General features: G+C 39.8%; 2 protein-coding genes across 4 annotated transcripts; one reads left to right on the forward strand and one right to left on the reverse strand.

Moving 5' to 3' along the window:
* Nucleotides 1-3,996: 3,996 nt before the first annotated feature.
* On the forward strand, nucleotides 3,997-11,536 carry taf5 (TAF5 RNA polymerase II, TATA box binding protein (TBP)-associated factor). Of its 2 annotated transcripts, none has more exons than XM_046837072.1 (11): nucleotides 3,997-4,525; nucleotides 5,172-5,403; nucleotides 5,842-6,157; nucleotides 6,417-6,580; nucleotides 6,746-6,881; nucleotides 7,675-7,795; nucleotides 7,885-8,014; nucleotides 8,267-8,431; nucleotides 8,555-8,732; nucleotides 10,030-10,207; nucleotides 11,095-11,536. In XM_046837072.1, the coding sequence occupies exons 1-11, from the start codon at nucleotides 4,012-4,014 to the stop codon at nucleotides 11,310-11,312; spliced, it is 2,352 nt and encodes a 783-aa protein (XP_046693028.1). In that variant the 5' UTR covers nucleotides 3,997-4,011; the 3' UTR covers nucleotides 11,313-11,536. The 2 variants fall into 2 exon arrangements, with proteins under 2 accessions (XP_046693028.1, XP_046693029.1); XM_046837073.1 differs by having other exon boundaries at nucleotides 5,178-5,403.
* atp5md (ATP synthase membrane subunit k) lies at nucleotides 11,537-14,235 on the reverse strand. Of its 2 annotated transcripts, none has more exons than XM_046837077.1 (4): nucleotides 14,106-14,235; nucleotides 13,671-13,761; nucleotides 11,710-11,797; nucleotides 11,537-11,622 (listed from the first exon to the last, which is right to left on the reverse strand). In XM_046837077.1, exons 2-3 carry the CDS (start codon nucleotides 13,755-13,757, stop codon nucleotides 11,711-11,713), a joined length of 174 nt encoding a protein of 57 aa, XP_046693033.1. In that variant the 5' UTR covers nucleotides 13,758-13,761; nucleotides 14,106-14,235; the 3' UTR covers nucleotides 11,537-11,622; nucleotide 11,710. The 2 variants fall into 2 exon arrangements, with proteins under 2 accessions (XP_046693033.1, XP_046693034.1); XM_046837078.1 differs by having other exon boundaries at nucleotides 14,097-14,198.
* Nucleotides 14,236-14,240: the final 5 nt, after the last annotated feature.

Consider the following 14,240-nt stretch of genomic DNA (forward strand, 5'->3'; position numbering starts at 1 on the left):
AACAGGTTTACTGGCGGAGCTATTTTTGTATTTTGTGTATTTGTCTTGCACTGTCTTGTATTTACATTTACATTTACATTTGTGGCATTTAGCAGACGCCCTTATCCAGAGCGACGTACAAAAGTGCTTTAAGTCTCTAGTAATGAATAAAACTACACTGGTACGCAAGATTATAAACTTAATATAAATATAACTCGAATTCTACAAACTTGGAAAGTGCTAATTTAGGTATTTCAGGAAGAGGTAGGTTTTCAGTCGTCGTTTGAAGATAGTCAGGGACTCTGCTGTACGGACATCTAGGGGAAGTTCATTCCACCACCTCGGTGCCAGAACAGAGAAGAGCCTTGAAGTGTACTTACCTCTCATTCTGAAAGAAGGTGGTACCAGTCGAGCAGTGCTGGAGGATCTCAGACAGCGTGGTGCAGTGCGAGATGTGATGAGGTCACTGAGGTATGATGGTGCTGGTCCATTTTTGGCCTTGTAGGCAAGCATCAGTGTTTTGAATCTGATACGTGCAGCTACTGGAAGCCAGTGAAGGGAGCGCAGCAGTGGGGTGGTATGGGAAAACTTGGGCTAATTGAACACAAGTCGTGCAGCTGCGTTTTAGATCATTTGCAGTGGACGAATAGCGTTCAGGGGAAGACCTGCCAGCAGAGAGTTGCAGTAGTCAAGTCTTGAAATGACAAGAGACTGAACAAGCATCTGGGCAGCCTGTATGGACAGAAATTGTCGAATCCTTCGGATGTTATAGAGAAGAAATCGACAAGAACGAGCAACATTGTGTCTTGTGTTGTCTTTGCACTGTTTGCACCAGGTTGCACAAGATGCACTTTATGTTGCGAGGACACTTACTGGTCCTTAACCCTGTGTTTTCTGTTTTCAGTGATTGTTGTTGTATGTAGCACCAGGGTTCAGGAGGAACGGTGTTTTATTTCACTATGTAATGCGTCAGCTATATATGGTTGAAATGACAATAAAAGCTTTTGACTTGATCATAATGCCTAATTAGTGTATGCACAACTTCAAATAAATATATCGAAATTAAATTAATCATCAATATTATAGAGAAACACAGTATTCAGCAATATATATATATATATATATATATATATATATATATATATATATATATATATATATATATATATATTTTTTTTTTTTTATTCAGCAAGTCTCCTTTTATTGCAGCCACAGCTGCTCCGCCCTGCTTACATTATTTCTAGCATCGATATTAACCTCATAAATTGCCTCTCTAATAAATTGCCTCTCTGATTGGTAAAAAAAAAAAAACAGCTTCAAGCAACATGGAGTTTACGCAAAAAGAGCCTACAGGCGCTGACCGTCAAGGACTTACAGCAGATAGATACCTTTGACCCCAGCAACAACGAGTGTGAATAATTTTATACATATTCATGGACCAAAATTATATTGAAACATAAACACGGTTGCTGAAATGTGAGAAGTGTAATTACTTTTGTGAGATACTGTAATTCATTACCTTTTCTGCTGTTGCCTATGCTGATGTATACCCTTTTTTCTGTCCTTATACTATTTGATCAGGGGCTGTTCCACTGTGAAGATGGGGTGCGAGAGGAACAGCTGTTATTTAAGGTGTTTTTTCTGTTATGTTCTGTATGTTTAAGCTGTAGAAAAGTAATAATGTGATTGGGACATGATGGTGTAGTGGGTTGCAACAGCTCCAGGGTTCTTGGCTTGATCCTGAGCTTGGCATTAGTATAATTTTTTACATGGTGTACTTTTGGATTTTTTCTTGGTTCTCTGGTTTCATGAAATCATGAAAAAGCAATATATTAAACAAAAGCGAAAAAAAAAAAAGTTACATTGCACCTGTTCCATGATGCATTTGCATATTTCAAAAGTATATAAAATTGTTTAGTATTTTGCACTTGACTGATACCTATGAACTAATAGGTATAAGTAATATAACATATTACCTATAAACAGAGGTGGCAAAAGCACACACATCCTTTACTTAAGTAGAAGTACAGATACTCATGTTTTAAAATACTCGGGTAAAAGTTGAAGTACTGATTAAACTTTTTTACTCAAGTGAAAGTAAAGAAGTCTTGGCTCTGACATGTACTTAAGTAAAAAGTAGTTTGTGTCGCCATTATGAGAGAAAAACCCACAAAACGCCACCTAGAGGGTTAATTGTGTAAAACATGGCGGATTTGGTGTTTGATTTGAAACTTGGCGCATAAATAAAACAAAAGTTTACTTATTAAAAATATTTTTATTTGGAGTTTATTTATTTATTTTATATCTAAGTAAAGAAAGGACGTCGTGGATAAATGTATTTTTTCCCGAAGGTTTTAATCTCCCCTCTTTTATATTTAGATATTTATTTATGTATTTACATTTTTTATAAAAATGGTAAAAACAGAAATGCGCGCTGAACTAAAAAAAATTAGTGCCGTTTATAATAATTTTAATTTTGACAGCCAAATATATATATATATATATATATATATATATATATATATATATATATATATATATATATATATATTAATACAAAACCAATTAAAAATGTTGTTATCTAATGAATGTGTCCAGGCGGAACATCCACATATAGAACACAAGCAGAGAAAAGATGATGATGATCATGAATGTGTCTGTTCTCAGTCATGTTTACATCACTGACTCCCTCTGTCTCATCCACGTTAACCCCAAACTTCTTACTGCCTTCTGCCTGCTCATTCTTAGCTTCATAAACTAGTCTACATCTGTGGTGAGTGAGAGTCAGGACTTTATACACCAGCGGAGTGAAAAAGACGCGCAGTAACAGGAAATCGGTTGTTCGGCTGAAATCAGCGCGCAGTGAAAATTATTTAAAAAAATCTTTCACCAAATTAATGGATTAAAAGTAAAGTAACGAGCCGGTTTTGAAAATGTAACAAGTAAAAAGTACAGATATTTGTGTAAAAATGTAATGAGTAAAAGTAAAAAGTTGTCTGAAAAATAAATAGTGGAGTAAAATACTGATACCAGAAAAATCTACTTAAGTACAGTAACGAAGTATTTGTATTTTGTTACTTCCCACCTCTGTATATAAACATAATTGAAAGCACATTGTCAAAAAATATTTTCTATCTATTTGATATAAGTGGTTTTTTGCCCAAAACTATTCCTATTTCAACTTGATTGAAGGCCATGGGCTGAAAAGAAATATTACATTGTACCAAACATTATATTAATATTGAAGTTGTCTTGGTTTCTCTCATTTATTTGATAATATTTAAAAATAAATAGAAAACATGACTGCAATCTGCGTAATAATGCAACTTTATTTTTAAAGAATCTAGATACAGTATTGAGTGATCAGATGATTGAGGACAGTGTGGACACTGATACTGTACAACCTCAGTACAGAACGAGTCCTTATTTTTTAAAGAGTTTTCAAAATCGCATTTTTGTTTTCTCATATATTTCATGGTCAAATCCAACATCACTACTGGCCAACATTGGCCCTCGGCCCTCATCTGGGCATCAACTTTATAATATTAGTAATTCTAGTATCTAGTAACTAGTAATTCTAAATCTATTTTTATAAGGAACCAGACAGTTTAAGGGTGTTTAGTTAATGCATATCCTTGTTCATGAAAATAATATTTGACAGTCATTTTAGACTGATAAATTATAAATAATAATAATCATTAAACATGTAAACTGTTATTTTGTTTATAGATGAAGGTACATCTCTATCTCTCTTTCTCACACACACACACACACACACACACACACACACACACACACACATATATATATATATATATATATATATATATATATATATATATATATATATATATATATATATATATATAGGTGTGTGTGAGATAGAGATGTACCTTCTATAAAGAAAATGATGAGATATATATATATATATATATAAACTATTAAGTATTTTTTTTATTTTATTTTCATTATCACGAATCCCGACTTTAAAAACCTTTTGAAATACATTTGGAGGGAAAGTAAAAACCGGAAATGAAACACAGCCCAGCCCCGACAGAAGAACGCACCCAATCAGGTGGCACGTATTTGCCGTCGTCCCCGTACCCCCTCCCTTCCCAAACGTCCTTGCGTCATCGCGTCGATGTTGTGTTGCGGCGTCGAGGCAAAATGGCGGCTGTGCACGACGGGCCGAGCGACGTCGAGAGCGAGAAAGACCCAAAAGCCGACAGTCTGAGCGACGAGTCGGCGGCCAACTTGCCCGGAATCATGAGCGGGACGCTCTCGTCCACGTCCCCGCTCGCGGCTCCGTCGGCCGCGGCTCCGAAAGCAGAGGAGCAGCAGCAAACTTTACTCGCCGTGCTACAGTTCCTGAGGAGGAACAACCTAACGGAGTCTGTGAATATTTTGAAGCGCGAAGCGGGTATACAGAACGAGTTAGAGGAGGCGCGCGGGGCAGAAGCTACAGCAACGGGCCTGAGTACCGGACCTGGGGACACGAGCTCACTCCTTAGCCGGGTGTCTTCCCAAACCGGCGCTCCGGTCAAAGGTGGGCTTCAGATTACAGACAGGATCCCAAATGAATCGCTTTTGGATGTATAGTGCACTACCTAGGGTGCAGGAGCGCCCTTTAACAATCTAGTTGTAGTTGGCAGGAGAAGGGCGGAGCAACAGATTTGAAATGGTTCCTGTTTTAGAGCAGTGTCCATGCAGAAGTCCTGTATTAGATGATCTTTTGTTGAATGTGCAAAAACTCCTACATGTGCATGAAAGATAAATGCATAATCAGTCCAAAAAAAAAGCAAAAGATAACAAATGTAATAGTTTTTTTATTGTCTTCTATATTATGCATGCTCGACATATTCATTCTTAAATTAATCTAATAATTTTTTTATTATTAGGCATACTAGAGGTGCATTCTTACAAATAAACAAACAATTTTTTTTTTTTTGCCAAGTTGAAGTGAAAAACAGGAGTTTTAAGTATGTGTTTGATGTTTCCTGCATATTCTGTATTGAAACTAATCTAATACAGTACCACGTGATCAGTTGACACTGTGAACACTGATTCCAATCCTTTTGAACACGTTAATGCATCCTGAGGTTTGCCACCATACTGTTGTTTTGTATCTATGGATGTGAATCTGTTTATTTCAGACTAAAAAAAGTTTATTTTCCATTGCCTTCACGTGTCAGCTGCAGGTGGAGCGGACCAGCCGGACGTCAACGTCGTCCTCTCGGCGTACAGCCAGCAGGGCGATCCTTCATTGTATCAGGTGTACTACAGCGGACTGAAGAAGTTCATCGAGTCGGTGCTGGACTGTCACAGGGCCGAGCTGTCGCAGCTCTTCTACCCGCTTTTTGTTCACATGTATCTCGAGCTGGTTTACAACAACCATGAAAATGAAGCAAAGGCTTTTTTCGAAAAGTGAGTCTTAAAATGTTTCTTGTGCTGTTTAGAAAACGATTAAACGTAGACCTGTATTAGAAATGGATGCTGAATGTCCCAGGAACCATGTGATTCTTGTGGACAAATCAGAAATATCAAGATCACCAAGCAAACAAAATCCTAATGTGCTAGTGTTGTGTTGCTCTCAAAAGGTCCAGGCAAAAAAAAAAAAAAAAAAAGATCGAAAATAATGTATTAATTAGGTAATTAAGTGTATTAACACACAACCAAGGAAACACGTGTGAATTCTGTTTATCAGACTTTTTATTGTAGCACTTCACATTTCAATATCTGCAGGTCTTTAGACAATTTTCTAGACTAGCAACTGCAAAAAAGTAACTTTAACCGATTAGTAGTAATTTCAGTGTTTGCCATTGTTTGGCAGCAGCTAATTTTTTGGGAAATTGTCTATTTCAGGTTCAGCGGAGACCAGGAGTGCTACTACCTGGACGATTTGCGTGTGCTCTCGAGCCTCAGCAAGAAGGAGCACATGAAAGGCAATGAGACGCTGCTAGATTTCCGGACGAGTCGCTTTGTGCTGCGCATTTCCCGCGACTCCTACCAGCTGCTGAAGCGCCACCTTCAGGAGCGCCAGAACAACCAGATCTGGAACATCATCCAGGAGCACCTCTATATTGATATTTTCGATGGTATGCCACGAAGCAAGAGTCAGATTGACAGCACATCCGGCAGCCTGGCTGGAGAAGCTCGCAGAGAGGCCAACAAAGCCAAGGTGAGCAATGGAATGAAGTTATTAATAATAATAATAATAATATAGTTAAAATGAATAATAAAATTAAAACAGGACAGATGCCCAGGGACAGAGTTTAGTCCCAGCTGCACAATGTGCCAAACGGTGGTCTCGGCTTCCATGCAAATTCATTCCAAGATGAGATTTCATATTTGTCTGTTTACACTTTAAATGGCATTAAAATGCCATACAGGATGTTTGGGTGGATATTATATTTCGGACCGTGTGGGTTTTGTTGCAGGTGTTCTACGGGTTGCTGAAGGAGCCAGAGATCGAGGTCCCTCTCGACGACGAAGATGAAGAAGCCGAGAACGAAGAGGGCAAACCCAAGAAGAAGAAGCCAAAGAAAGACAGCATAGGTTCAAAAAGCAAGAAGCAGGATCCCAATGCCCCTCAACAAAACAGGTGTGACTGCAGCCCCAACCTTATTATAGCTGTATCATGCACCATAACCTATTAAAAGCTCATTCAGCGTTAATGTAATCAGATTTGAATTGAAGAGATTAGTAGTAACACAGACTGCACTGATTGTACATCTTATGTTTTTCTACTGTATTACTTAACATGTAGGATTCCTCTACCAGAGCTCAAGGACTCGGATAAACTGGATAAAATCATGTACATGAAAGAGGCCACCAAGAGGCTACGTTTAGGCACGGAGACCCTTCCCTCAATATGCTTCTACACGTTTCTCAATGCCTACCAGGTAAATCACGTTCGCTCCTACGTACACTATATAGACGAAAGTATTGGGACACCTGACTTTTCCAGCCATATGTGGTTCTTTTCCAAACTGTTATCGCAATTTTGGAGGCAAACAATCGTAACAATCTGGACACTTGATCTAGGAGACCCAAATCTGTTCCAGCATGACAGTGACCCTGTGCACAAAGCCAGCTCTATAAAGATATGCTTTAGACGGGTTGAACACCCTTGGCTGAGTGAGCACAGATCTCAGCACACTCCAAAATCAAGTGGAACATCTTCCCAGAAAAGTGGAGGTTATTATAAAAGCAAATGGGGACTAAATGTGGAATAGGAAAAAGCACATACGAATTTTAGGGTCAGGTGTCCACAAATTTTTGTCCATATATTGCATAATTGTTTTGCTGTGGATCGTGAGGGTTTAGTTTCCTCGTCAAATAGAAACAAAGGCTCATTTCGACCCAACGTAAATAAGACGCACGTCTTTACATCATCATGTGTTGTATTAAATGTTTTGTTTTATCTGTGCCTTAAACTTATTGTGTCATACTATAGCCAACCTGGTAAATATTTTGGTTGCCATGTAAGCAGCAAATCAGCAGATTAGTGAAGCCATGGCATGTTTTTGTTTTTTCTTTTTTAATTGATGGTTAATCACTTTGTGTTACTGGACAAGTCCAGATGTATTTATTCTTTTGAAGATACCAAGCATATTTCTTTTTTTATATTGTTAGGAAGGGTAGAATAGAATTCTGTGAGTTGCAGCTAAACTGATGTTCGATGTCTGATCATAGGGTCTGACGGCGGTGGACATTACAGACGACTCAAGTCTAATAGCAGGGGGCTTTGCCGATTCCACCGTGCGTGTCTGGAGCGTCACACCCAAGAAACTCCGCAGGGTCAAATCCGCAGCAGGTGAGCTTGAGCTTTACCCGTCTAAAAACTGCACAAAACTTGTGCTGAGTGTGAAATCTATATATTTCTGATCCACACCTTTTTTTCAGATCTCAGTCTCATAGAGAAGGAGTCTGATGATGTGCTTGAAAGGATAATGGATGAGAAAACAGCCAGCGAGTCCAAGATCCTGTACGGCCACAACGGCCCAGTGTACGCCGTCAGCTTCAGTCCCGACAGGTTCGAGCTGAAATCCGATTTTGCTGTTTAAGAAATAAAACATGACAAAGCCATAAAAGAGTACAGATTATTAATTTCCTGTAGCGGCACACTGTGAACTGTTATTTCAGGTATGCCATAGAACGCTGGTATTTTCTAATAGGGTGTTTTTTTTGTTATTGTTTAGTTTTTTATGGGGTTTGTTATATTCATAATATATAATTGTACATATGTAATTTTCTCTACATGAGCGCTTGACCTTCTGTCCATCAGGAATTATCTGCTGTCGAGTTCAGAAGATGGCACCATCAGGCTGTGGAGCTTGCAAACCTTTACCTGTCTAGTAGCTTATAAAGGACACAATTACCCAGTGTGGGACACTCAGTTTTGTGCACATGGATATTATTTTGTCTCTGGAGGACATGACAGAGTGGCACGGTCAGAGATGATTTTTTCTTTCTTAATTTTTTTTTATTATTTTTTTAATAGAGACCATATCTATTGGTCATATAAAATGAACATTCATATCAAATAAAAATTATCTTGCCATTTTCTCTGTAGGTTGTGGGCAACGGATCACCACCAACCACTGCGTATATTCGCTGGGCATCTCTCTGACGTCACCTCCACCCACTTCCACCCAAACTCCAATTACTTGGCCACAGGTTCGGCTGATCGCACCGTGCGCCTGTGGGACGTCCTGAACGGCAACTGCGTCCGCATTTTGACTGGCCACAAGGTAGGACTTCAGGTCTTCTACCGGAGCTATAACGATTGTGCAAATTATTAATTAATTAACAAATTATTAGGCATAGTGAGAGATTTTATACGAACAGCTTAAAAATGGTGTCACCCACCCAGAATTTAATATTTGAGCAGACTGAATATGTACACTGCCTTGCACTAGGAACAACAAATTGGGTAAGGGTGAAGATGGGACAGCATTAAGGATCGGCTCTGAGCCCTTTCCTTTTTCCAGTGGTGATGGACAGGATGACGGACGAGGTCAGACAGGAGTCTCCGTGGACTATGATGTTTGCGGATGATATTGTTATTTGTGGTGAGAGTAGGGAGCAGGTGGAGGTCCAGTACATGTGTGAATGAGAGGAAGGGGAATTGGAGTGATGCGGTTGCAGGGAGAAGAGGTGGTGAAGGTGGAGGAGTTCAGATACCTGGGGTCAACAGTGCAATGTAATGGAGAGTGTGTTAGAGAAGTGAAGAAAAGAGTGCAGGCAGGGTGAAGTGGGTGGAGAAGAGTGACAGGAGTGATTTGTGACAGAAGAGTATCTGCAAGAGTGAAAGGGAAAGTTTATAGGACTGTGGTGAGATCTGTGATGTATAATTTAGAGACAGGAGGTGGAGCTGGAGGTAGCAGAGCTGAAGATGTTGAGGTTTTTGTTGGAAGTGATGAGGATGGACAGGATTAGAAACAAGTTTATTAGAGGGACAGCTCTAGAGGGATATGGTGATGGAAGACATGCAGGTAGTTGGGGTGAAAGAGGCAGATGTAGAGGACAGGGGGTATGGAGACCGATGATCCGTTGTGGCGACCCCTACACTGCCTGGCCAAACGTAAAGTCATGAAACACCTAGAAGAGTGAAATTTAAGGAAAATAATCCACCACTTTCTAATATAATGCAACCCAAAGTTGCTGACTAATCATAGTTCTTCCTGTTATGACTTATTGCAGGTCCTTAGTAGCAACTCTTTTTTTTTTTTTTTTTTTTTGCCTCTCAAAGTTGATAAGACCCAAAAATCCTGCTTGTCATGTACAATTGAAAGCACAGACGTCCTCACGCCTAAAGTTTTCTATTTAAACTTCTATTTAAAACTGCTTGACTGATTAATATAAATCTAAATATTATAGTAAGAACTACTGCCAGAGCTGCAGTCATATAGCAGTAATCAGCACATTTCAACCAAATTCACAATGAAAACAGTCTGTTTCTTTCCCCCAACAAGTGACCTGGGTGGCGTTTTGGTTTTCGGCTCGGTTTCTTCATAAATCTTAAACACACATTTTGTCCCCTTGTAGGGGCCAATCCACTCGCTGGCATTCTCACCCAGTGGTAAATACCTCGCGTCTGGCTCAACCGACGGCAGAGTTCTGCTGTGGGACATCGGCCACGGACTCATGATCGGCGAATTAAAGGGTCACACCGACACCATCTACGCACTCAAGTTCAGCAGAGATGGAGAGATCCTCGCCTCAGGTGTGTTCCATCTTCTACATTATTTATACTGGTATTTTTGTTCGAAACGGCAGAGTCTGTGTAAAAATCTGCTCAAGCACACAGTGGTTCCAAACCTGGAGGCTACCTTGTGGAAGCTGCAATGAAACTGTGCTGAGATTCCCTGGGAACAATCACACTGATTCAGACCACATGCCCACTGTAAAAAAACACTCCTTAGATGCACATCTATTGCTTCTCGGTGATGATTAGAAAATTATACCAGTCATGATGAATGAAAGAACAGAGAAAAGACCATTAATTATCCTGAAAATTAGGAATATTAAGATTTTGCACTAAAACCTTCTGGAAAGTGATGTTAAACAGTAAATCTTACAATGATACAATTTTGTGTTGGTCCCCCTTTTGCTGCCAAAACCGTCCCGAACCGCCGAGCATTAACAGCTTTAACTTTAACAGTTTGAGCTACGGGACCTCGGTCTGTTGGATCAGTCCACACAGGCCAGCTTTCGCTCCCAACGTGCATCAATGAGACTCTGTCGTTGGTACACCACTGTTCCTTCTTTGGAGCACTTTTGATACTGAGCACTGCAGACCAGGAACATCCCACAAGAGCTGCTGTTTTGGAGATGCTCTGACCAAGTCGTCTAGACATCACAATTTGTCCAACTCGCTCAAATCCTTGCGCGTGCCCATTTTTCTGCTTCTAACACGTCATATTTGAGGATAAAATATTTACTTGCCTAAAAATCCCACAAACTAACAGGTGGCATGATGAGAATCAGTGATATTTACTTCACCGCTCATTGTTATACTGTAAATGTTATGCCTGGTCAGTGAATATCTCAATTAAATTAGAAGACGAGCAGAACCATATCTGAGCCCATGATCATCTTTCTTCATTGCAGGTTCCATGGACAACACAGTCCGGCTGTGGGACTTCACAAAAGCCGTGGACGACGTGGAGACGGACGACTTCACAGCAGCCACCGGTCACGTTCACTTACCCGACAATTCCCAGGAGGTATTACTGGGGACGTACCTGACTAAATCCACCGCCGTTATCCACGTCCACTTCACCAGACGCAACCTGCTCCTGGCTGCCGGTGCATACATCTCCCAGTGACCCCAGTACCACCGCTTCCATCACCAGTGGCCAGACAAGAGTTTAGAGGCATCAGTATTGCACCCTCACCCTCATTTCTTAATTAATCTAATAATGTGAAGCGGCTCAACCTACTGGACTTTCCCCATGTGTGCATATCCATCAATTCCATACAGGATTTCGGCCACAGCCTCATTTACTGTACAGTCTTTTATAATTGTGTAAATAAAACAGTTTTCTATGTATTAGTTTGGTACACATTTTAATTAACATTGTGAATCAAAACAACTGTTGGTTGAATCGTCATCCTGTACAGCAACATTCACAAAGCCTGCAAAAGTAGAAAAAAATATTATTAGCCAATCGTTATTACCTTTAAGTATTAAAAATAAAATTCGACTCTGATCTGATTGTGTACCTCAGCTCGCCGTTACAGCTTTCTTCTTAGGCTTCAGTTTGAAGAACAGGATAAGGGTGGCAATGCCGGCATATGTGGCCAAGACGCACTGTAAATGCAGACAAATGCAACGATGAACTTAAAATTCTGAAAAATGCAGTGGTGCACAGTAACAAAGTAAATGTAATTTGTTACTAAGCTTGAGGTTTTTCGTGAATCTGTACTTTATTGAAATATTTTCCACTTGGCGAGACTTTAAAATGTAGTGAAGTTACAGTGAAAAAAAAAGTCACCGGTCAATCAGGGCAGAGCGTGCTCTGTTTTATTTTATTTATTTACGTAGTTCAAAAGAACGTTTTGGGCTCAATTTTAATAGATTGTTGTGCTGAGTAACAGACTCATTTCACAAAAAATAAAAATAGTTGATCAAGGAAAAAAAAAAATTATAAAAGGAACCATAATAAAATAGCCATAAAAATGAGTACTTTGCATACTTAAGTTAATTTGAAGGTAAATACTTTTGTACTTTTACCCCAGTGAAGGTTTAAAAGGAGCACTTTCACTGGAGTGATATTGTACTAAGTGTATCTCTACTTTAACTCGTCCAACACTGGTTCCAGGATCAACAAACTCACGTGGCTTTAAATCCCATTTCCACACAAACTTCCACATATTTTGTACAAATTAATTTGTTGTCTATTCCCAAAAGAAAGCTCCCAGGATGCTCTGTTAATCAATGTGGCTTTTGTCCTCTGAGCTCCTGACTGCCTGTTCCCACTCCAATGAGAGTTCAAACTTCCAGCTCCCATGTAATGTTTGACTATCTAGTGTAGACATGTCAAACTCAAGACCCCCAGACCAATGGAAGCCGGTTCATTATATCTGGGCTGTGAGGTCACATTTCTATTATAACTGGTTTAGTTGACTGTGATTTAACACTATGGCTAACTAAAGCTTGAACACTTTTTGGAAATGTAAAGAAAAAAGAAAAGGTGCTTTATACTGGTCACGTGTACGTTACAGAGCAGTGAAATGCTTCTTTGCATATCCGTGTGATGTTAGAAAGCTGGAGTCACAACACAGACGGTTCAAGGGCCTCACTCAAAGGGACCAAAGCATAGCAGCTTAACCATACCAGGGTTTGAACCCGGACTTTCCTATCAGTAACCCAGAGCATAAACCACTGAGCTACTACCTGCTACTAACTGCGTGTTGGTCTCATTCATCGTAATACAGTGAATTACATTTGGCTCAGCGAAAGAAAGAATTAAAAACGTTCTAAAGTGCCGCTGGATCATTTCAATGAGCAGTAAATGTAGCTTTACGTGTACATCGAAAAAATTAAGACCCGTTTTCCAAATGACTTGAGACCAAGAACAGCGAAATTGCAGACTTAATGTTTACAGTTTAGATTTTTTAATGTTAAACTTGCGGAAACTTTGGCAAATGCGCATAAGAGCAGAATATATCGCCATTTTGCAATTTATTCTCCACCATGTCTGTCGTTGGGAGCGATGAGGACAGGATAAAAAACGAGTTTATCAGAGGGGTTGTGCATGTAGGACGTTTTGGAGACAAGATGGTTTGGACATGTGCAGAGTAGGGACATGGGGTATATCAGTAGGAGAATGCTGAAGATTGAGCCACCAGGAAGAAGGGAAAGAGGAGGTTTATGGATGTGGTGAGGGAAGACATGCAGGTAGTTGGGTTGAATGAGGCAGATGTAGAGGACAGGGGAGGTATGGAGACGGATGACCCGTCTGTGGAGACCTCTAATGGGAGCAGCCGCAAGATGATGATGATGATAATGATGATTCTCTCTCCCATCTGTCCTGTTTTTCATTAAATGTTATACAGTGTTTGACCCTCGAATTAGACCCATTATGTCATTTTGGATCACTCTGTTTGACAATCATTCAGTCCTAAATGAAAAACGGTCATCAGAGTGAAGTGTTGAGGGAAATGAGAAGGTCAGGACTTACATTCCTCCTTCCGGTGATGGTGTAGGAGTTGAAGTACTTGGCAATGCCGGTGAACTGATGGTGTGTGCCGGAGTCGTGACCTGCCATGATGCTGTTCACCATAATAAAGGTCAAGTTAATGATTGGACCAGAGGGGATTCAGAAATCTCTTACACTTACACACACACACGTCAAGTGCAGAGCTTTCTAAAACTAGAAAACACTTAATAATCAGCGATCTTCATTCAGATTAATCATTTTAAACATCACTTTATACACACTAGGAACAAATATAAGGCTGTAACACGCTAATAAATAATTCATGCTAGCAAACTAGCATTTGCGACCTACATGCGCCGCACACAACATTAATACCTTTCAATCTAATTTAACAGTTTTAAAAATAATAATAATACACATTTAATGGATACTCGTTCAAAACACAACCTTCTTCACCTTGCAATCGAGACCTCGTCTTCTGCTGAACTGGTGCCCTTCACTCCTCGAGCGCTTAGCAGGAAGTCCTGCCTCCTCACGTCCTACTGAAATAAGTGAAGGAACTACTTCCTGGTTGGTTCTAACGTCAATCAC

Source organism: Silurus meridionalis, chromosome 24 (assembly GCF_014805685.1).
Source record: "Silurus meridionalis isolate SWU-2019-XX chromosome 24, ASM1480568v1, whole genome shotgun sequence".
Lineage (NCBI taxonomy): Eukaryota > Metazoa > Chordata > Actinopteri > Siluriformes > Siluridae > Silurus > Silurus meridionalis.

Excerpts from the sequence above, each read along its gene's own strand:
- taf5 (XM_046837072.1), top strand. The coding sequence starts at position 4,012 with ATGAAACACAGCCCAGCCCCGACAGAAGAACGCACCCAATCAGGTGGC. Across the intron at positions 4,526-5,171 it reads AACCGGCGCTCCGGTCAAAG|CTGCAGGTGGAGCGGACCAG; the intron begins GTGGGCTTCAGA and ends TTCACGTGTCAG. Across the intron at positions 5,404-5,841 it reads GCAAAGGCTTTTTTCGAAAA|GTTCAGCGGAGACCAGGAGT; the intron begins GTGAGTCTTAAA and ends TGTCTATTTCAG.
- atp5md (XM_046837077.1), bottom strand. The coding sequence starts at position 13,757 with ATGGCAGGTCACGACTCCGGCACACACCATCAGTTCACCGGCATTGCC. Across the intron at positions 11,798-13,670 it reads CCATCACCGGAAGGAGGAAT|TGCGTCTTGGCCACATATGC; the intron begins GTAAGTCCTGAC and ends CTGCATTTACAG.